The sequence below is a fragment of the Rhinolophus sinicus genome, linkage group LG14, assembly GCF_036562045.2.
Source record: "Rhinolophus sinicus isolate RSC01 linkage group LG14, ASM3656204v1, whole genome shotgun sequence".
NCBI classification, from domain to species: Eukaryota; Metazoa; Chordata; class Mammalia; order Chiroptera; family Rhinolophidae; genus Rhinolophus; species Rhinolophus sinicus.
In genome coordinates, this window is record NC_133763.1 from 10,795,622 (window position 1) to 10,819,621 (window position 24,000).

Genomic DNA, 24,000 nt, shown 5'->3' on the forward strand with positions numbered 1-24,000 from the left:
ATTAGAAGCCAGCATTCTTAAGTCCAGTTATATTTTTAGTTCCACAAAATGCAGTAACTCTCCATTTGGAGCTATAAAAAGGGAAGAAAATCCTCCATTTACAGGTCTCCAAGACAACTCTGTGTTCTGCACAAAGTTCATCTAAACTGGGGGGCTCCCTGACCTCTGATCCTGAGGCCAGAGAGCTGGGCTCCTTCGTACAATCGCAGTAATAACAATGGGATTGTATGTCTACTGAAAGCTGTTTGTATGTCCCAAGTTTGAAACTTCAGCTGAAATATAAATCTCATGAGCTACAGTAGGGGTGGTTTTGATGATTACCAAAATCCAACATTTGAGAAAAAACGAAATGGTATGTTATTTGCAAATAAAAATGCTTAATTTGGCTTATTTTTACAAGACCAAGTTGGAAGGTTTTTTTGTTTTGTTTTGTTCTTTTGGAGGAGGAGGGCCCTCTGTTAATCCAAAGCTGCCTTTTTCTATTTGTAATGGCAATCATTGCCTCATAGCAAGTACTATTTGAAGTTACTGTAACAATCTAACCCAAAGGAAGTTTGTAGGAATTTGTATGGTGAAAAAATTAATCAGAGGTCCTTCCACCAAACCAAGTTCTTCCTCCTTGCTCGTTTTCCGCTGATGTAAAAGACTGGTGGAGAACAGAGAAAGCGCAGAAAAAGAGTATTTCAGAAAAAGACTTCTTGTACAGGTTTTCCCCTTGTAAGGAAACAATTTAAACTGCCAAAGGGGGACTCGAACTGTGTACCTTATTTCTTCTCTAACAACAAGCGTTTAATTTGGGTCCTACACTTTGTTCCTGCAGCACGCTTAAAAGTTACACCCCTACCTTGTTTTCCTGTTTGATCGGAGACGGAAGAACTCTTAAGAAGGTTCGGAGTTAAATGAATGTGAATGAGGAAAGGGAGGAAAAAATGAGTGCCTGAAATCTCACCACTGGTACCCAGAGACAGGAGTGAGAGGCGGCACTGGGGGTCTGCTGGGGCCGTCCCGGGCTGGCTCATGAGGGCAGCGGGTGCCAAGGGACGCCCCGGACCCTCTCCTGCACAGGCAAGTAGTGACGCAGGACAAAGAAATGTCGTTTTACTTTACGTACCACGGCTGGGGGACAAGCCCAAGGGAACTTGTGTTTCCTCTTAGTGGCATCACGGGAGCCTCCATAAAGGAGATGCCTTGCAGCTGAACTTGAAGGATAAAGTTTTTCTAAAGAAGAAGAGCAATTTTAGTAACCTTTGCTGGAACGCGTATTTGTGGTTTGGGTATTTTTCTTGCTTTAAAAGAGTCACATCAGTCGGAGAGAAAACACGAGAAATTTGTCAAGTTAAGGAGAAGAGGATATAGTCGTGAGTCCAAATGACCAAGCCTTCCTCCCTCCTTCCTCCTTCCTTTCTTTCTTTTTTGTAAACTCATAAAAATTGGATGTGTTAATGGAAGGAAATTCGGAAAACACAAAAATTAAATTACACCCATAGTGCCCATCAAAACAATTGAACGGCTTGAATAATACCTTGGTGAATTTTCTTCCAGTTTTTTTCTGTAAAGTATGTTTTCTCTCCCACTGTATTCACCATCAGCTTAGATTATTTCATAAACATTTATATGCTATTAAATTCAGTCCTCAATAATATCTGACATTTATTAAATAAGCCCCGACGAGGTGCCAGTCTTTGTTCTGTTCCTCTGCGTGTCATGCTCTCAGCAAACTTACAAAGTATGTATGATTATTCCTGCAGTTTTCCAAATGAAAAAGTTTAGGTCCAAAGCTGTTCACTGACATAACTAACACGGGAATTCCTGGGATTCCGAGCCGGAGTTGCCCCCAGAGGGTATGCTCTTAGCCCTACACTGTACCACTTCTCGTGGATTTTATTGTAATGGTTGTGTAGTAAAGAAATTCTATTATGAATCTTCCTTCCTTTTTTTTATGTATTCTGAATCTTAAGAGTTCTGTTAGAAAGGACTCTGCCCAGATGTCACTCTTTCAAGAGAGAACGTTGCTGATCACCTGTGTAAAATAGTACCTCTCACCCCACCTACGTTGAACTCTATCCTGACCCTACCTTATTTTTCTCTATAGTTCTCATCACTGTCTGATACAGTAAATGTTTGTTTGCTTCACTCTTTCTCCCCTCCCCCTTCCTCTTTAGAATATCAGAGTCATGGGCAAAAGACTTGGTCTGTTTTGTTCATTGCCACATCCCTCACCACCTAGAACCATGCGTGGCACATAATAGATACTCAGTATTTGCTGAATGACCTCTGCTTTCAGGTTAGCTTTGTGTGAATTCATATTTTCTTAATCAACCTCCGTTGGGACAGATAGGCTGGATTAACCACGTGGTCTGCATTCCCCTCTGTCAGTCAGGACTGACGCTGCCATTCGCCAGTGCCCCACCAGGCTGGTGAGCCATGCAGCCCACCCCATGCGTCTACCCCAGCAGTGGTCCTGCCTGCCGACCCAGAGCTAGCTGCTTGTCCAAACTGGTTTATGCCAGTTGTACTTGTTACCGCAATTTCATAATTTAATTAAATACTATATAACTGATTGAGTATGAGATTGAAAAGGCACATATGTTTCTATAAAAACTAAGATGAATGCTTTGAAAACCTCAATCACGTGGACAACAATTTCTGCCAGATAGGTATATGCAACACATCTATAAAAGACCGAGGAAAAAATAATAAAAATTTATACCTCATAAGCTCTTATAAGAAATCTAAGTGTCTGTAAGTTCTAGGTCTATTATAAATAAACAGAAATTGGAAATCATAGACAATGCCTTAATAACAGATAAGATCTATGCAAGAAAGACAGTGTGAAACTGAAAGTCAAATGTAGATTTTTATGTGTCAAGTTGAAATGAAATGATTAAGGTAATAGATATCATTTTCTATAATTGCTCTTGATAACTGACTTTTTAAATTAACAAATTACTACTTCTGATTCTATAGGAAAAGAGGCCATTAGTGTTTTGACTGAAACTCAGCATTCTTGGTGCACCAGAGATAATTCCTAGCTGGTTTTGTTACTTCCATAACTTCATTAATAGTAATAATAATAATAATAATAATACTTCATTTCTCTTTGGGAAATAATTGCTTGTGAGCTGAGGCATGGATTCCTTTCCACACTAGAACGTCAGGCACAGGAAGACGGGGACGTTTGTTGCCTACAACAGTGCCTAGCGCTTTAATTATTTATTGACTGAATAGATGAATGATTTGAAAGAATGCACTTTTTTTTTTTTACAGAAAGCAGTGTTTTGTATTTTACATAGACACTGTTACATTTTTAGCAAAAAGAAAAGTACTTTCAAATTGCATGTCTACTGTTTATCAAATTAAATTAAAATATACAGCTTCATATAATATGCCTAACTTTAGTTTCTCTCTTCAAAGACAGTATTAAAGTGTAGGAACCTCTGAAGGGGCATATAGTCAATAGTATTGTGATAAGTCTGCACAGTGACAGGTGATCACGTTGTAAGGTATATAAATATCATTATACTGTACGCCTGAAACTAATATAATATTGTATAGCAACTATATTTAAATAATAAGAAAAGTATAGGAACCTCAGCACTCACATTGCAATGGTTAAGAATTTGAGGAACTGTTTGGATTCTGTTACGAGCTCTAAAATTTCCTACCTGTGCGGCGTTGGTCAGGTTACTTTCTCTCTCCTGTACCTCAGTTTTCTAATCTGTAAAATGGTGTAATCATAGGTCGTTACAGGAACTAAAGGAGTTCATACACGTAAAATGCGTAGAGAATGCCTGCCAAGGTGGCAAGCACCCAATAACTGATACAGTTATTATAATTATACCTGAATTTGACTGCTGGCCTGTTATTTATTATCTGTGACTTGGGCAAATTACTTATAGATACAGGTTAGAGAGGTTAGGTAATCTGTAAGGGCAGAGGACGAGGTGGGGGGAGAGAGAAAGGACATATAAAAACAAAAATGTGGGATTTTAAGCAAGAAAATATGTGCAAAGTGCTTGACTCAGAATAAGTACAGTACTCAATAAATGTTAGCGAAAAAGTAAACAGCGTTATACCGGAGAGGACTCTCATTTATTTATTTAAAAACTGTTTACAACTGGAATAACGAAAGTACTCTTTACGTAGGTCCCACCGTCTTGCCTTTGCCATTTAGGAAATTTCACAGATTACCAAGGTTTTTTTAATCTCATAAATCTAAAATGGGTTTCAGAATAAAGGAAGATAATTGAATTTTAATCTGGGCAAGTTATGAAACTCAAACACAAGCACTCCATTGTGGTTCTTAGTTTGATGACTTCTTTCCAAAACGCTAGGCCGTCAGTGAAAACCGGTTTTCTGCATATTAAATAGGACGCAGTACACGGGGCGGGAAATGCTTACATTATGCAAGGAATGCAGCTTCTTCCCTCGATGTTTTCTCATTTGAGGCCTATTAAAACCTAGCCTTGCTATTCCTGGCTGTATGAGCGCTGGCTGACATCGCTGGATATAGAAGCGGCCCGGTGACTGCTATCTTAAGGAACTTGGCCTGTGAGAACCCAGCAAGTAGGAACCATCTTACGCCACTGATGTCAGACTAGACATCCCCGCCGTGTAATGATAGTTTAGAACAGCTCCCTGCTACTTAGGTATTCGGCACTGCATGTTGCTAAGATAAGACTTTAGGGGAGGGTTTTTCCTTCTTTAAGAGAGATGTGGATGATGGAAATGTTACAGCAAAATATTTGTGTAACCAGTGAACATGAATTTAGCATTTATCTGGTTATTGCAGCATGTGTTAAAGAGCTGCTGCCGCCCATTTGCAGCCTAATGTGTTTATTACAGGCTTCCCAATGGCATCCTGAAGTGTGTTTCAGCTAAAAAATTCATGAGTATTATTGGCTTTCAGTCAGAAAATGGAATATGTCTTCTAGTCACTGTCTAATATCCCACTTTCAGGCCGTTATACAAAAGTAAATCTAAGAGCAGCACATGTTGAAAAGGAAGGAATTTTTAGCTTAAACATTTGCTTATACGTTGTTACTACTGTTCCAGGGAGTAAGAAACAGCCTAAGAGAGGTAGGTGCTGAGGCCGTTTTACTCCGAGAAGAGTAGGTGGAGTTGGAGGTTGCGTTCTTTTCTGTAATGCCCTCTCCATCTTTAAACTGTCAGCGTGTTAGTGTTGAAAAAGCGTAACTAATAAAAGTACTTTGTGTTTGGCTTATTGCAGTTAATTTTTTTAAAAAGGTCAAGAATACAGTAAGTTGCTCAAAAGTTGTAAAGTTGAATTGAGAATTCGTTTGCAAACAAGATGCCTTTTATTCTGGATTTATATGAAGCGAGTCTCCTAAAACTTTGCATTTTAACTACTGTCACTGTATGAATTAATGTGCAGTTTTATGAGTCTGAATCTGTAAATACATACTGTGGTATGAGGAGTAAATTAAGATTTTACTGTATGAAAAGCAAGAAGCAATATAGCGTGGTGTAAAGATGAAATTAAAAGTGTTCTTATGATCTAGTGAAAAGTAATAATACTTTGGGGGAAATAATATACCATTTTGTTAGCTAAAGTTTATTTTTGAAATATTGGATAGCATCTTCTAACACTGTGTGGAGTTCATCATTTGTTTTGCCAGTGGAAAGAAAAGGTTTGATTTTTCTCTGTGTTCTCGTCCCTGCCTGGAGTAAATCCACACTGGTCTACTTATGCTGTATTTTCACGTCTGGTGCTTCTTGGTTCATACAGGAATCAGCTACATAATCTTGCATAATCTGCATATTTACTGCAGAGAATATATGTTTAACTCTTGCCAGAAGTTGGGGTCGTGCCAAAATAATGTTTGTTTTGGGTAATTCTGTCCAGTTGACAGAAGTATTTCCCATCCTCTGTCAATTCGGTGTCTGCTGCTATCGCATTACTGACTTCCAAGGTGACCCACTCTATGTTTTCTACCTTTCTCGGGCATCTGCCTTCTAAAAGCACATATTGTGTATTTAAGCATTAGAAACTGTGTTGTCTTATACTTATCAGAGTCTGGCCCAGAAATTTTGCTTTTGTAACATAAAGGGATCCCTCCTGCAACACAGTGTACCTTGAGGGAGAAACTGTTTCTAGTTTAGAAATGAGCAAGTGTTTCCACTTGTGATAAAGAACCAGTGAATGTGCCTTTAACTGTTGAAACGGGCTTGTGAGCAATGGACGGCTCTGAAAGAGTATCCTTTCATAATGAGTTTAATAGAATAGAAATGGAGAAGTGTCTTCAGTGAAGATTGATGCACACTTTTTTTTGTATTTCTCAAGTATTTCTTAGTTCTCACGAAGCTTGTAAAGAATCCCACTCCAGATGACACAATGTCATGTCCTGTTTCTTGTAAAGCGAGTGCAGGGAGAACCTGGAAGGCCCTGGAAGCTGTGGAAGCCTTTCTGGTCTCATATCAAGAGCTAGATGATTTATCAGGCAGCTCCTCCTCTGGCAGGTGTTGATAAGAGAGGTTGTTTCAACAGCTCTTTGTATGTCATTTCATTATAAATTGCATCACAAAGTAAGGAGTTTCAGAGAGGGCCTAACTTTGTGAAAGTATTTCTTGGAACTAGCAATTGAGATCTGATGTTTGACCGCTTACTGTGTTTGCGTTTCAGCAACAGTATTACTCTTATTTATTCTTTAACTGAATTTGTGGAGCGTATGATAAATCTGACAGTTTTATAGGCCTTGTTTGGAAGATGGCCAGTACTGATAAGCGATAAAATGCACGTTATTGTACATGAATTCTGGGTGATTAACTAGCTTTCATGGCAAGAGGCTACACTGAGCAGCAGCTTCGTTACCTTATAAGTTACATTGGTGAATTTCATGCAAAAAGAGTACATTCTTTAAATTGTGTTGAGGTTTAACATTTCATTTTGCTTTCTGTGCTTATGCTAAGTTTAACTGGCATCGTTCACTCCTCCCAGAGTATCTTACTTTAAAAAAAACACCAGACAACTTGTTATTCATGTGCTGTAACTTTATGATCTAGTTTCTACCAGAGGCGATCAGGTCGTAGGGAGGGTGTATTGTCGCGGTGAAAGCAGCACTGTTGTTTTGTTATAGATAACAAGAACGGACAAATTGAAACTGCTTTTCCAGTTTGTCCTTTCACAACCCCCCAACATCTGGTAGAAAATGTTCTCAATGACTGTAATTACCATCAGTTACGGCCCAAGAGTTTACTTGTGTCATTTTCAGTTTTTCTGATGTACATTGAACGGTTTCAGAATGAGAGTGAAACACTGAAGAATTTTAATTTCATGTGAATGTTGGAAACATGCAGAAATTTTAAGGAACTGTTATTCTAGGCGTGCTTGCAAAATGGAATTTGTAAACCTTCAATGCTGCCCTTCAGTCTTTTTATCAGAAATCAGTATTTCACTTTGATCTACAAAACTGCATGAAAACTCATCCATCCATACAGTTTATTTTATTTTTCTGTGCGGACGTGCCCACTGGAAGTCATAGATCTATCTACCTGTCTATCTAATCTATCATTCTATCTGTCTCCGGTTTTCATCTGTGTCACTTGAGTGGGGAAAAATTAACTCACCTAGCCCCCATCCACACGTCCCGGTGTGAAATCCTAACCCCCGCTGCCAGCTGGGCTCACACAGGGCACTAATATCAGGCAGTCATCTAGATGAGAGCTCCGCGGTCCTTCTCTGTGAGCAGCTCATTAAGGAAGTGCTGGTGTTTATTTGGCCCGTCCACTGAGGAGCAGGGCATAAATTCACGGGATCACGTCCACTTCTGGCTCTGTGGAGAGGCCCGGGAGCCCCGCCGCCTGTCACCACCTTCCCCACCTCCTCCTCTCCCTGCTCCAGCTCTGCATTCACTCCCTTTCCTTTTTATTCTGCGTGAGAGTCTGTCTTGTTTTCACCTTGGTTGATGGGCAGGGATTCAGAAGGGGCATCCCCAGCCTGGCGGCGGAGGCTGGCAAGGTGCATGCGCCAGCCCTCGGCTTGGCCAGTTACTACAGACCCCCCCACACACATCTTTTTTTTTTCCTTTGGTGGTTCAAAGGTTGGTTGGCAACATGTACTGGGCATACACAGCCCAGGAAAATGGGTCAGAAAGGGGGTGGATGGGGCAGACACAGAAAAATACGGAATCAAGCATGTTCATAAAACTGAAATTTTTAGTTTTTCAGGAAATATTAAGGTACCATCACATAAAATAAAAGGGAAAACTTGGCACTTCAACAGGAAAATGAATGATGTTTTAAGGTTACAGATACAGTGGTGTGTGAGCCAGCCTTGAGTGGATTCAAGTAAAATATAAACAGTTTGTTCAAATGGGTTTGCTGCACTTACAGCAGTAAATGTCAGCTCCTCGCTTCCCTCCTCATCCCCTGCTAGTCCCTTTTCTGAACTATATTAGTGCTGTTCCTTCATGCAAAGTGCAATTATCAGTGTCTGTTTGGGGGACTTTAAAGGCAGAGGACGCGAATGCTAATGGAAGTTCCAAACTGAGTATATACAACTTGACGTAAAACACTTACTGTCTGTTGAAAAGCATTCTGATCTTCCTGATAGTACTGTGCTTTTTAATATACATGGCAATACTTTTGGTGGGAAAAGAGCCGTTTTCATCAATAAACTTAACGCCTATACCTAGTATATAGGGTATTTTGTTATATATCGAGGGTTATATTTTGATGATAAAAATTTGCTTAAATTCTTATGATTTATGGACAGCTGCTTCCAGGATGAAAATTCCCTGGAATGTTTTGCTGTTGTTGAAAGCTTTCTCAGATTTGATGAGTAATGTTTTTTCTTACATGCTCATGATTGAAACCATGGGAATTGTGGTTCCCAGAGAAATCCTGAAAATGAATGTAAGGTATTGTGTGAGAAGGGTTGTGGTGTTCAGGTTGTTGCTTCCCCCTCTGTCCTCTGGTACCCCCTGCAATGCCCTGGCTCCGCTCCCCTCATTATTCCCGGTTCCTCAGGGCCCAGCTCAGTGCCTCCCCCATCCCAGCAAAGGGTTCTTCTTTCTCGGATGTCACAGTACAGCGGACTGCATATCGGTTGTATCAGACCTTCACCTATTTCACTTGCAAGTGTTTCCTATATGCACATTTATCTCCCCCTCACCTTGCTGAGCCCGACACCCCTCCCTCAGGCTCCGCCCAGCACTGAGCCTGACTTAACAAAAGCAGACCCGGCAGTCTTTGAATGAGTAAGTGACGCTTAGATGAGGGGGAAAGAGTCAAGCATGAAAGCAGTGGCAGCCCAGGTCTTGCTGCTTCCCCACCTGACCTGTGACAACGTGGTCAGAGGAAGAATGGCTCATGTGCTGCGAGACCTCTGCCGTGACATTGCAGTTCAGAGCTGGAATGTGGGAGCCTGTTTATAAATCCCAGTTCTGCCATTTGTGAATCCGCTCCCTGGCCCTGTGCTGAGATGCTAGTAATGATCCCCATTTTACAGGAGAGGTAATTAACACTTCCGCTGCGGCATGCGACTTTACCCCACGAGCTCAGTGTTCCGGAAAGGAAGTTTAGGAAAGCAGACGTACATTTTTCTATAGCTTTGTGTTTTTCAAGAATGAATAACAGTAGGACATTTTTATACTTTAAAGGAATCATTTATTTTAATAAAACGTAGCACCTTAACTGTATGTACCTAAAATGTAAATACTGTCATTATTTTCTGTGGATTTTTGACACATTTTGGAGAACAAACTTGAAATCGGTTAACGCAGTGAAAAGGTTAAGGCACGAGAAGCAACTTCTTAAGGTCCCACAACTAACCAGGTGGGGCTTGGACACGGATATTGGCCTTAGCTTCTCTGCCCTACTGCCACTCTGAGTCTGGTTTTGATGACTAGGTTACATCTGTAAATGTCCTGGTAAATGCTAAATGCATAGTAACTAAATACAGATATACTTATTATCAGCCCCAAAGTGTGATGACAGCACAGGACCTTGGGACTTGGTTACATTGCTCCCATCAGCAGGAAGCTCAGGCTTTAACGTTCAGATATGTCCCCTCCTTTGTAAGGTCTTGAACAGAATGTGCAATTGATGCAAAGTCGCTCAACTGCTACAGTGTTTCTTCGTCCTGCTTACACAGGACTCCTAAAAAAATCAACTCCTCTGCCTCCCTGGATCAGGGCTGAGGCCATAAGAAGTAACTGTAGTGAGCGGAGCATCCCAGATGTCCCCAGGGCAGCGCTCGGCCGGTTGACGCTGTGCGACAGTGATACGGTGGTCAGTCTCCGCGGCGTTTTCGTAGCCCACCTTCCTCTTTGTCTTTGCTCTTCATTAGCCTGTTGCTCACCAGCGTCTTCCTCACGCCTTTGACCTTCTACTAACTTGCCCTTCCCTCTGATTTTTCCAGCATGGAAAGGAAGAAAAGCCACTCTAGAAAGTAAAATACCGAGAAAGTGATTTTAGAAGCCTGGAGGGAAAAAGGAAGGGGGAAATCGCATAGCATTGGAGCTCTAGGGAAGGTTTTTAAATGCTGACTTAGACTTTTGGGGGGCAGGGGACGGGCGGCTAAGCAGTTATTGAGCACCTTGAGCAACAGTCATCTTCCATTTCCTCAGAATCTTGTTAGGCCATTTGTTCAGCTCGTTTAGAACTCATCCTCTATTGCTCTTGTTCTTTGCGTCTTGAAACATTGTTTTGATTCTGCCAGTGATGACCGTTATGAAGACAATGATTCTCTTATTATATGTCCTTTTATTTTCTTGCCAAAAGGAATTCAGCAAGCAGGAGGCAGTAATTGTCCTCCTCTATTGGGATCAATGCTGTTACCTGATTTTTTGAGTGCATCTTGAGACCTTGGGCGACAGCTGCTGATAACAGGGTGGCGGTGGGGGCAGGGGACAGGGTGTGAGAGAGGAAACCAGGCTGAGAGGTGTGCTCAGGGAGCAGGGAGGCAGCTGCTGTGGGGGAGGGACCCCCACCACCCCCACCCCAGGACTCCACAGGGAGTCAGGAACCTCCTGTTTGAAGGGCATTGCTTAGGCGGCCTTGTGCAGGGCTCGGAGACAGAGGGGTGTCCTATGTACCTGGTCAGATTTGGAAACCTTCAGCTTCATGACGTAGCACTGCCTCTTCCGGGGGCTGTCATGGCTGAGCTGGGGTGGCACAGGCGTCACATTGGCCAATGCAAAACAGAGACTGGGAGGAGCCCCTTCCAACACCTGTAGTTTCCACCTGGTGCAAGAGGGCTCCTGAAACTGGACGCTGGCAGCAGAAACCCAGGGCGAGGAGCCTGCGGTTCCTGTGGCGATGAAGCACAGGTCCTGTTTAACGAGTATGGGCCCAGTGAGCTAGGCTTGTTTGTGTTTTAAATGTTAACCTTTACATTCGCCTAACCTTTCAGCAAGGTAAAAAAAAAAAAAAGCAGCCTTTTCAGTAGAAGTTATTATGCATGTACATCAATCAAAGCAATGTGTTAATTACCGTAGTCAAATTTCTGGTTGAAGTCAAAGTTTTTTCATTGTTGGTAAATGGATCAGACACTTTATCATCAGCTCTTTGAACTTTCCTCCTTGTTTTCTGTTTTAGTTGCTGATATGTGTTCAAGATGAGTGGGATGGGAGAAAATACCTCTGACCCATCCAGGGCAGAGACGAGAAAGCGCAAGGAATGTCCTGACCAGCTTGGACCCAGGTGAGAGTCTGGCTTAGACACAGGGTGAGCGTTGCCCGTGAAAGCCACATGCTTGCTTCTCTGCTATAGCGCTGATTTTACACCCCGTGGAAATATGGTGTCTGGTTTCTCTCCTTCACGGTTAAACCTTTGAATATATATTATTTAGCTTATGTTTCGGAGATGCAAATCAGTTACAGACCTTATTTTTCTTCACAAGAGGAAAGCTACAAGGTGGGGAACAGGAAAGAGGACCAGGAAGAGTGAATAAGAGAGGAAGTGGAGGAGAAAGCAAAAGGCCAATATTTTATATTCCCTTTTCCCTCCTAGTTGCCAAGCAAAATAAGCCTGTGAAGTGACCACATCCCTGCTCCTGTGTGTTGCCACAGATTCCTTAGTACTTCCTGGCTCACCACAGCCTTCTGTCTGTCAAACTGCCTTTCGTGCCCCGGGCTCCTCCTCGAGGAAGCTGCTTGGTGAAATGGACAGGGGCTGTTCTCTCATCTAGTGCTGTGCTGGTGCCATGCGGGGTGGGGGTACCTCCCAGCCCGCTCCCTGACGCTCTGCAGTATTTGTCACACAGCCCCCTTCACCTATGTGTCGTTTGTTTATTACCTTGAGGGGTTTGGGGGTGATGGACCAGAGGTGGAGGTGGGAGGGGGCCCAGAAGGGAAACTTGGTTCTTCCCTCCGTTTCCCTGTACTTAATAAACTAGAAACTAGGGATAAAAATGAGACTTAGAAAAGCCAAAGTCTGGTCCTTGCTCTGCCGGTGACTCACCAGGTGATCTTGGACAAATCACGTAACCACTATAAATAAACGGAGAAATTGTATTCCATCTTAGGTTTGTTAGTTTGTGAAAATAATGCTAATACTTAGAGGCTAATATATGGAAGTCTATTACAAATTACAAACTTTTATAAATTGGTATTTTACACAAATAATATTAATTTGGTAAAAATAGAGAAAGCTGCTACATTAAACAACTTGCTTTTTTAATGTGTTGCATTGTTTGAATGTCCGTTAATGGGTTCTCTACTGCACTTGAGGAAAAAAATGATACGCTGTTATTATCAAAGGGAAATTTTGAGTTTGCTGTTCTATCAAATTCGGATGAGAAGATCTTGCCAATTTTTCTTATTCCCTCCCTTCCATTAACTTTTTAAAACTTTAGTGGAACTTGGACCGTTTGTTTATTTTTTGCATGTCATTCAGCTTGGACAGTTAACAAACACCCTGGGTCAGTTTCGCTTTTGTTTCAGCTGCACTGTGGTTTTTGCATCGTCTAAAAAGGCTGTTTGGTTTGATCCTAAAGAAGTCTGAGAAATTATAAAGGTTTATTTATATTATTTTTCTATGCTTTACCAAAAATCATCAAAATTGATGGATTGCTATAACTATTATAGTTCAGCTTCCCTTTCCCCTTTGACTAATCTTACATACATTTTTATAAATGTAACCTCCCTTAACTTCCTAAAACATTCCTTTATTTATTCAACCATAAATTTGATGCCCACTTGTGCCAAGTGTTGTGTGAAGCCGTGTGGGGAGGAAATTGTCCTGATCCTTCCTTGTCTCTGTGAGCGTAGCATCCAGTGGGAGACATCAGGCACGTTGCACAAATGATCACACGAGTAAATGTATGATTATGAACTGGGGTAAGTTTGATTGCAAAAACGAGGCAACATTTAGGGCAAAATCAGGGCTTTTCCCCCCACGTACTTCCATGTTTATATAAGTAACTTTTATTTGCTGTCTTTCTATTAGAACGTGTTTGACACGCTTATCTTTTTTGTAATAGCTGTTTTTCAAATTCATAATAAAAACATGTTTCTTCTTTTTAGCCCCAAGAGGAGCACGGAGAAACGCAATCGTGAACAGGAAAATAAATATATTGAAGAACTTGCAGAGCTGATTTTTGCAAATTTTAACGACATAGACAACTTTAACTTCAAACCTGACAAATGTGCAATCTTAAAAGAAACTGTGAAGCAAATCCGTCAGATCAAAGAACAAGGTAAGAGGACTGAAGTAATATTGCGGAGAATTCAGTTGGTTTCTGTTTTTCCACGTATGAGAAGTCCCTTCAGCATCCCTTTCATCCATTTCTTATGCTTAAATTATTGATGAGGAAATGACGTCACGCTGCAAGATGAATGCAAGTATCACTTGCAGTAGCTTATAAATAGACTGTATATAAAATTCAACAATTCTCTAAAGACAAAGAAGACCGAGGTGAGGTGGGGTGATGTCCCTTTCCATCTAGTAAAACTCAGTTCCATGCCCATTGCTTCTCCTCCCCACCTTGACATTTTCGTAGCTTGCACAGCAAATAAATGAGTGTCGTAATCTGCAGTGAGTGGCCAACTGAAGACGGAACCCTAAGTCAGGAGGCGAGGCACCTCCTGTTTCAGCTAGTCAGCATGTTTCATTAAGTCTGAGCCTCCACTAGCCACACCACTAGATTAGAACTTCATATCCTGAATGACAAGAGATTTGAAAGGCTCACACATCTCGTCAGAATTTTTTTTGTGAAGTTGAAACACAAAACATGATAGCTTTCTTCCTGGGGTTTTCCTTTCTTTTTTTTCTGAGATCATTTTTCTGCCTCTCTTCTTTGATATTTTTGCCCACAGAAAAAAAGTTAAGCAAGTAGTGTTTTAAAAAACACATTAGATTTTGTGGTGCCAAAAAAAAAATCTGTATCAGGCAAGTACGAACAGTGTCTCAGCGCTCAGGGCCAATGTATACTCTTAAGTATTCACACACTGCCTTCCTTCAGGGCTAGGGAGATTGTTATCTCTTGTAATCTGATTTTGAATGCATCCTCCTAGAGTTCGTATTTTTTTATCTACCTTTTATGTAATATTCAAAAGGCAGATTTTAGAACAATAATGTCTTTGTCTATATAGGTATATGAGCATGAAACTGCCTGCTTCCGTCTATTATAAAATCCTAGCTATCTATTCATGTGTTATCATCATAACCCTTTCCATTTCCATACATTTACCTTAAGCTAAGTTTTATATAAAACAATTTTACAAATGTAGTTCTAAGAACTTAAAAATATACAAGCAGCATACACAGTACAGTTTCTGATGCCAGCCCACGTTGTAAATCAGTCTTTTACTTCCTGGTTTTTCCATCAAGATTACATCATCACATTCAAGGAGTTTCTGCTCCCAATGCCCGTCTCAGTCTCCTTGCAGCTCTTTCTTCTTCCTTCTTTTCCTTTTGAGGTTCACTAGTTGTCGAAAACTAAGTTAATCTCAGTTTTGGATCTTCAATTTTTGCTATCAGCAAATGGATAAAATAATATTCCTGGAGCTCTTAGGGAAAAAATTGGTTGAAGTTTTTTGTTTGTTTGTTTGTTTTGTATCTTAGAGGCCAGAAAAATATATATATATATATTTTTTTAATTGGTTCATGTTTTACAGTGTTTTGAAATTCTCATATTTCTAGTTGCTGATATCATATCATTGCAGTTTTGTTTCAGGTTTCTAAAGATTTTGAATGATTCCATTTTGTGAACATTGCATGTTAGGTTATCCTTTCAAACAGTTATATCTGTATGTTATTTTTTTACTGTCAAGGTCTGACACAAGGTTTTCAAGTTTTGCAAAACCTTGGTAATTCCCCCTTCAAACCATAAAACACGTTAAGATGTGTCATGCTGGGGCTCTGCCATGCTTTCACTGTGGGTTTAACCATGAGGCTTCCTGCCACAGCCACCCAAGAAGCAGCAACAATAAACACCCTGTCACGTCTTATTCTTCTAATAATGTTCCTGTTAATTTGAAAAGTAATGTGTTTTGAAAAGGGAAAACAGAAGTGAAAAACCGAATGAAAAGTATAAATATACTTTTAAGTTCTGAACTAGTCTAGCATTTTAAGAATATTGCTTGTTTAATAAATTGTGTTGTTGTTTTTTTTAAAAAAAAAAAAAAGAGCAGCACTTTAGAATCAAATCAGACAGAAGCTAGGTTTGAATCCTGGCTCTGCCTCTTACAAGCTCTTTGAACCTGGGCAAGTTATTTGACCTCTGTGAGACTCAGTTTTCCTCACACAGAATTTAGTGAGCTCAGCATGTAGACTGCACCATTGTGGAAGAAATTATGAGCTGTGTACACGCACTGACTCAGCAGGTACCTGTCACCGTAAATGTTTAGTAAGTCTTCAGTAAATACCTTTCCCACATTAAGCAGAAAGGCGACTTTTTTCATCACCTACCGTATGCTCAGATCTGCAGACAATGAGCTCTTCCTTCAGATGGAAAGTGGGCAAATAGTTATAAATATCCTCCCCTTCAGGGTCGTTTGAAGAAAGTAAGATGGTTCTAGTACCGGAGATCTGTGCACAGCCTGTGCTCATCACTCCGCTGACAGCTCTGTGTGGCTTCTCTCAGCAGCTGACAGACAGTAAGGTTCAAGCGCAGCACAGACTGGAGCCCTTCTCTCTCCCTCTCTGTGTGCCCACCCGCCCAGCCAGTCCCCCGTCACTCAGTATAAATAAAATCCAGCCATCATCTTTACAACTTTGTCCAAACTTAATTTGTATTTCAGTCACAGGTGTCAGCTTAAGTAAAGTCATAATTAACCTAGAGAAGTTAAACTGGATTGCAGGAGGTGCCCCACTACAGAATATACAATCGGGAAAGCCAGGCTCATATTTAGGGAACCTTCCAGTGTCGAAGCTCAGGCAGGTCAGTCAGGCATGACGGGCTCTTTCTGTCAAGTCTACTCTGTCATCAGCTGCTCCTCAAGTTTCCATACGCTTTATAAATAAAGGGAGAGGAGGAAGGATATTTTTAAATGGCCTAAAGGATGGGAATTTGGAGGGGGAATTACCAGCTATTTAAATACAGAAGCATTCTGCTGTATGTAACCCGTCATGAGCCCTTGCCACCGCACGGGACCCTGCAGAAGCAGAGCGAGTGTACACAGGAGTCTGCCTTAAACCAGTGCACCAACTTTGCGATGTTGAAATAGGATGTTTCATCCTGTTTGGTGTGGTACATACGTACAAACAAAATGGGATACCACTCGGCAATAAAAAAGAATGAAATCTTACTGTTAATATGCGGCAACATGGGTGGACCTAGAGGTTATTATGCTAGAAGAAGTAAGTCAGAGAAGGACAAATAACGTGATTTCACTTACATGTGGAATCTAAAAAACAGAACAAATGGACAAATAAAACAAGCAAACTCACAGATACACAGGAAAAAACAGGTGGTTATCAGAGGAGCGGGGTTGGGAAGGTGGGCAAAAAAGGTGAAGGGGATCAAAAAGTACAGACTGCCAGGCATCAAATTAGTCATGGGGATGTAAAGTGCCGCTTAGGGAATCTAGTCGGTAGTATTGTAACAACTATGTATGGTGACAGAAGGTTACCAGACTTACCGTGATCGCTTCGTAGATGTCTGGAGGGCTAAGCACTATGCTGTACACCTGAAACTAATGTAATATGTACGGCAACTAGAATTTAAAAATAAACTTTAAAAAACGAAGTGTAAATTTACTGAAACATTTAGGGGAGTTCGAAAAATTAAAACATTTCTACTGCTCTGTTTAAAGTAACATGTCCTCTGTTACCCAAACATAGGTATACCTTTCGTTGTTTTTTTCTGAAATAATTTAAAATGAACTTTATTATTTGGAAAACATTTGTCACTTCGCTTAAAGCCACTTTAGTGCAGTGTATTTGACTAAAGGATGTATGTGTCAATTAATAGAGAATTGTTTGCAACCTTTTGTTATTATTTTTCTGAAAGTAGTTTTATGAGTGAATGGAAATTTAAGACTGAAAATATACAGAGGGTGCCAAAAAATGTATACACATTTTAAGGAAGGAAAACTGTATTAAAACTGTTATACTCAATATATACCGATAACAAAAGATGAATACAAGTCCCATTTGACTTCTGCAATAACAAGAGGTGCTCAAAGTGGTTACCATCAGCGTCTAGACATTTCTGATTACAGTGAACTACTCTTGAGCAACATTGACCAGAGTGTCCACATTTTTTTGGTGCCCAAATTTGTGTTGGTGCAACCTAGATTTGGGGGGAGATTCCTTGTTGGACCAAGCAACCTGAAAGGCATTCTGGTTTCTCATTGCAATTATTCTAATGATGTAATTTTGATCGGCATGCCAGTATGAGAACATCGGGATTCTAAATTACTTCATACATCTGAATTTCCCCTAGTATTGAGGATAGCATCAAAAAATACAAGAAGTATTTTAAGAGAGGGTGAGGGGTAGTGGTATGCTAGCGTCAACTTGTATCAACCAATGAGAGACAGTTGTTAAATTTCCAGAATTTTATAAACTGATAAGCACTGCCATTATTATTAAAAATAATATAGACTTACAATTAAATTGTATTTAAAAACAAAGGTAAGGAAGACAAAATCTCATCATTTCCTAATTATTCTGCATTTTCCCATTATCCGTGCTCGGGGGCTCTTTGTGTCTTCTGACTGTTTACGTGATGGAAGTGCCGTGGAGCGGACGCTAGTGCACACCTGTTCCCCAGTCTGCGTTCAGTAATGTTCCATTGAAATCAGCCCTGATGAGAGTGTTCACACCATGCAAATGTGGAAATCAGTGAACTCTACACATCAGGGCTGGGTTTATTTTGTGGGCTGTCATTCTAGACTTAAGAAAGTAACGGAAGAAATGTTAGTAATTAACATCTAACATTTTAACATTAAGTTACATGCAAACAAAATCATATCCAATGCAGCAAAAAAGTCACTCACAAATTGACAAAGAACTGAATTTTGCATATAACATCTTCACCATATAGTTTCGTGTCACTTTTGTCTTATTCCTTAACTTAAAAATTTCAAACAATGTTCCCGTCGAAACTCTACTCCTTCTTCAGTTATAATCATATGTTATAATCATATGTTCGCTACAATACAAGATTAGGCAAAAATCAGCAGAAGCATTCTGTGAGAGTCAATTGGCTATATAGAATCTGTAAATTTCTATATAGCCAATTGAGTGTCGTATATTTTATTAATCATTGATAAATTATATACTACGCATCCTTTATACTCGTAAAATTTGTACTAAACATTATGATGCTTACTATTTTCCCCCAGAGCTGGTTTTTAAATATTTCCCAGTATAGCTCTGGTGGGCAGGTTGTATTGTAACTGTGAGTCAAATTTATAAACTAACAATTATGTTTTAGAAAAAGGAAGTAGTGATGGAAACAACTTGATTCTAGCACATAAAAGTAAAATGTAGAGCCCACTGAAATTATGTTTTTCCTTCCTGTTCTTGTTTTCCCCGCATTAAATGCATGGTGTTCTTGTGATGGAAATGCAGTTTTTCCAAGTTGAAGTCTAGGCATGAACTCCTAGCTGTCACCCAGCAAAGTGAGCCAAAGGACTCTGCTATCAGTTTCCTTCCACGGGTAGGGTGTCTGTGAATCAGGCTTTTGGGGTGATGTTTCCAGGTATTGCTTACGTTCCATGGATGAAATCGTAGGGTGATGGCAGATTCATCCATGTCGCTGGCAAGGGAAGGTGAGTGAACTCAGAACCCCTTGGGCGCGCCCTACAGACACTCTTACCCTGAAGACAGTGTTTTTGATTGCCAGTGAAATGTGGTCGTACAAACTCTTGATTATTTCAAGAATGAATGGGAGACCAATAACGACACATATATTTTAACTCTTTTTTTGAACAGTGATCCCTTACTCACTACATAGTTTGAATTGCAATTGCCACCTCCTTTTTGGTCCTATGTTCTTCTAAAGGTGCTGATGATAATTAAATGGCCAAAGTCAACCGGCCAGATGTAAGAGTGACCAACAGAGTAGACTAATTGTCCAGTACAAGCCCCAAACCCAGTTGTCAGGATATAATCAATATAACGAACTCATGAAGAGCATGAGCTTTAGTTAAAATCAGATAAACCCAGTCTCTCTCTTCGCTTACTGTATGACCAGGTGTAGGTTTTTCAACATCTCTGGGCCTTTACTTCCTAGTCTGTAAAAAGAGGATACTACTACCCACTACATAAAGTTCTTGTGAAGAATGTATGTTCAGTAATGTTTATAAACGATTTGATCGAGTACTTGGCACGTTGAAAGACTTACAAAACAGTAGTTATTACCCATATTGTTTCTGACATCTATACTCAGAGTCGTCATCCAGATAAATCTAGGTTTTCTGCCTAAGGACTCAGTATTGATGGGGAAACACGCAGTGTTCAGATAGTTTCTCTGTTACAGTTTTAAGCCTTAATATTGTTACAATCGTAATTCTTTTTAATATAGAAATACATAAACAGAAGCTTCCAAAACCATGCAATCGAGACCCGGAAACCAGAAACGTTGTGCTTGGCATGACTCCTGCCAGTTCTGGTGCCCCTGCTGGCCCTTGTCACCGCAGGCTTGTCGCTGGTCACCTGAGTGACATTCTTAAGAATCCTGCTTTAAGGAGAATAAAGAGGGCAAGAGTCTCCATACTTACTCACTGAAACACAGGAATGAAGGTGGCCCCACTTACTCCTGAAGATATGAAAGTATTAACGTGTTCTTTCCTTGTTTGACAGTATAACCTGTGATTGGCATTCTAGCTTTGATGATTGCAGTTTTTAATTAAGATAAAATATTGCTCTATTGATCTGCATATAATTCACTTTTATATTCTAATGTGGATCAATGGCTCATGTTATTAATGAAATCCTTAAAATTAGTGAGCAAAAGTGGAATTCCTGTTCCCGTTTTCTCCCAGGATCCTCTTATTATTTTTTTCTTAAGTATATGGAAGGTTTTCTTGTTGTTTAACAGCTTTCGGATGAAGAGGATTTAAATAGTTTAATGTACCCTAATACTTTTTACAATTTATGACATGAGCTCTACTTTCAAGACTTATTCTGGCTTCCACACTCTGAAGAAAGTCAACATCCCTCGTTTTCTTGATCTCCTTGTACTGTTACGAAAAGGAATTAATTCTGACACCCCACTGTCTGTATAGATTTTATTAAAGAGCACACGTTCATTCAGTAATTTTTTTTCTTGAGCACATACTATATGCAAGATATACTGTTATTCACTAAGGGAGAATGCAACAAGCAGTAGTGCATGGTTCTTTTCCTTGGAACTTTCACTTCCTTGGGGGGAAATCAACTTGTAAACAACCAGCTATGGAACTGGAAGGGACAGCGGCAATAGGTGTGATTAGAGATACTGGTGCAGGCCGCATGGGGACAATAAGTTTGAACCTGGCCTTGCTGTGAGAGTCGTATTTTAATAGGTGAAGGAGTGGTGATGGGGATGGGGCCCTAGAGGCGGTCCAGATGGGGAGCAGGGGAACCCCAGCAGAGGCACGGGACCCTTAAAGGTGTGCAGTGTGTGCAAGGGCAGAATTCTGTGTAGCTGCAGAATTCCATGCATTGACGCAGTCGGTTGGATTTGAGGTGAAAAGGGCAGATGAAAGCCTGACGGGATAGTAAGCAGAGTGCCATAGCCAGACTGGACTTGGTGATGTGAAACGCAACTCTTCACCATCTTCAGCAGAGCTGGCTGGAATTCATCTGCCACGGTCTCTAGAGCCTGGAGCTGCCCTGTACTGGGACTGGGACTTGTGAATCGTAATTTGAACAGAAATAAACCAAAGACGTAGAGCACAAATACCACTATTTGACTATGTTTTATGTTGTCATTCTCTTTTTGGTTTCAGCTTAAAGTACACTTTTATTAATTTGTTGTTGGTGGTGGTGGTTGCTTTGTTTTCTCTTTTGTTTAGTTTTGTTTTCTGTTTCTTTTTTTTAAACAAATGAATAAGAACAGCCTATTTTCCCAAACTGTTGTGCTGGTGGAATGAGGAAAAGAGAAGTGTCGCTGTTTTTGTGTACTTTTAAGTTAATTTTCAGACTAAGATGGGTTATAGAGAAATAAATTATTTTACATGGAACTATTTTAATTAGGCCTTCCAAGAAGACTTTTTTTTTTTTTTCCTGGTTTGGTGACTTTTTTTTTTTTTTAATTCTGAAAAAAAAAAAAAGAAACCCTAACAAATTTACCCTCTTAACCTTTTTAAGCCTGCATTACTATATGTTAGTTATATGCTCACTGTTGTACAACAGGCCTCTAGAACTTCATCTTGCAAAATGGAAACTCCATACGCATTGAACACCTCTCATTTCCCTGGCAGTCACTCACCTTCTACTTTGTTTCTTATGACTGTCATTATTTTAGATACCTCATATAACTGGAATCATGCAGTATTTTTCTCTTTGTGATTGACTATTTAACTGAGCATAATGTCCTCAACTTTCGTTTATGTTGTAGCATGTGACAGGATTTTCTTTTTAGCTGAATAATATTCCATAGCATGTATATACCACATTTTATTTATCCTTTCATCCATGAACATTAAGGTTGTTTCCACACCTTGGCTATTGTGGAAAATGCTGTAGAGAAGGTGGGTAGACAAAAAGCTCTTTGTGATCTTGTTTTCAGTACTTTTGGATAAATACCCAGAAGTGGGATTGCTGCGTCCTATGGTAGTTCTGATTTTAATAGTTTGAGGAACCTCCATACTACGTCTGCACCGTTTTACAATCCCAACAGTGCCCAAGGGTTCCTGTTTCTCCACCTCCTCACCAACACTTGTTATTTTCTGGGTTTTTGATAGTGGCCATCCTAACGTGTGTGAGTTTGTATCTCATTGTGGTTTTGACTTACATTTCCCTGATGAATAATGATGCTGAGCATCATTTTCAAGGCGATATTTTGCAAAGAACAAGAATCGAATACGATGTGACAGGATCGAATGCCTTCTGTAGTCAAGTATCTTGATGTCATATGTTGCTGAATCATATAAGGCACCAAACAGGACTGTAAGCCGAGCGCATGGAGGAGCTTGTGTGGTGCAGAAAGATCCTCGAAGATAATCTGAAGTCAGTAGGAAAAGGAGAGAAAACCACAATGGCATTAAGAGTTCCCCTCTAGACCTTTGGCCTCCTTTCAGCTGTTTCTCACCTTCCCCTAAAGAACGCTTCTTTCCCTGAAGCCTTTTACTACATTAGACTTCTCTGTGTAGGTTACGGGGAGGGAAGAAGTACCACCTGCATAGACCATACTGGTTATCTGTTTATCTGTAGTTGGGGGTGGGCAAACAGGCTCTCACATATGTCCTTTACCATTCTTGCCTCCTCTCGTTACTGTGTTGTTCACTCGGAAACATTATAGTTGATTTCTACTTAGAAAATGGCCCCTTTTCCTAATTACTGAGTCATGTATCTCTGGTAATAAGTGTAGGAGTCCATGTTTTTCATCCTCTCATCTTTTCTGTCCTCCCCGATGATTTTAAAGCCATTCCAGGAAAACTGTGATCGTGTTCTGCATCTCAGCTTTGCTGGTAAGAAATGGGGACCCTTAACAGCTTGTGTTTTGTCGTGAGGGCACAGTCCAGTCCAGGCGGGTCTTCTGCAGATTTGTACCGTATCGTCCTGCTGCCTTCAGCCCTCACTCCAGACTGCTCTCATCCGCATATCAGATCTCGAATCCTGCTTTGTTTTCTAAGGATGTGACAGTAAAGGATAATTCCAGACTACAAGAATTGCAGTTCTGCTTACAATACTTACGGAGGAAAGACTCTGGAGACCAGTTAACTTTAACCTGAAAATTGATTTTAATCTGACCTTTTTTTATTGTGGTAAAATGTACGTAGCGGAAAATTTGCCATTTTCAGATACACAGTTCAGTGGCAGTATGTGCTGTCCATCTCCAGGACCTTTTCATCATTGCACACAGCAACTACTAAATAATCACTCACCCCTCTCCCCCAGCCCCTGGCAACCCCCATTCTGCTTTCTGTCTCTGAGTGGGACTACTGCAGGCACCTCCTGTGAGTGGGATCCTAAAGTACTTGCTTCCTTGATTGGCCGATTTCACTTCACCTGCTGTCCTCAAGGTTCATCCCTGTTGTAAGATACATCTGCATTTCCCTCCTTGTTAAGGCTGAATAGTATTCCATTGTATGTATGTCCTGTATTTTGTTTATCTGTTCATCCATCCACGAACATTTGGTTGGATTCCACCTTTTGGCTACTGTGAAGAGAAGGCTAGTAGAAAGGAACGTTGGTGTACAAGTATCTGTTGAAGTCCCTGCTTTCATTTTTGGGGAGATAGACATAGATATAGATATAGATATATAGATACTCAAAAGTGGTATTACTGAATCATGGTAATTCTATATTTCATTTTTTAAGGAATCATTATACTATTTTCCACAGTGGCTGTAATTTGACTTTAATATCAGATTTTAAAGTATTTTGATAAACAGATTGAAATTTTACTATGGCCCCATTTTCTTATTTTGAAATCTT

At 40.3% G+C, this 24,000-nt stretch overlaps 1 protein-coding gene across 3 annotated transcripts in view; it reads left to right on the forward strand.

Moving 5' to 3' along the window:
- NCOA2 (nuclear receptor coactivator 2) overlaps window positions 1–24,000 on the forward strand; it is a 257,586-nt gene that overhangs the window by 153,293 nt on the left and 80,293 nt on the right. For all 3 annotated transcript variants that reach the window (XM_019726127.2, XM_019726156.2, XM_019726165.2), the window contains exons 3-4: window positions 11,560–11,664; window positions 13,488–13,660. In XM_019726127.2, the coding sequence (XP_019581686.2) occupies window positions 11,579–11,664; window positions 13,488–13,660 (259 nt within the window). In that variant the 5' untranslated portion in view covers window positions 11,560–11,578. The remainder of the gene's footprint in view (window positions 1–11,559; window positions 11,665–13,487; window positions 13,661–24,000) is intronic.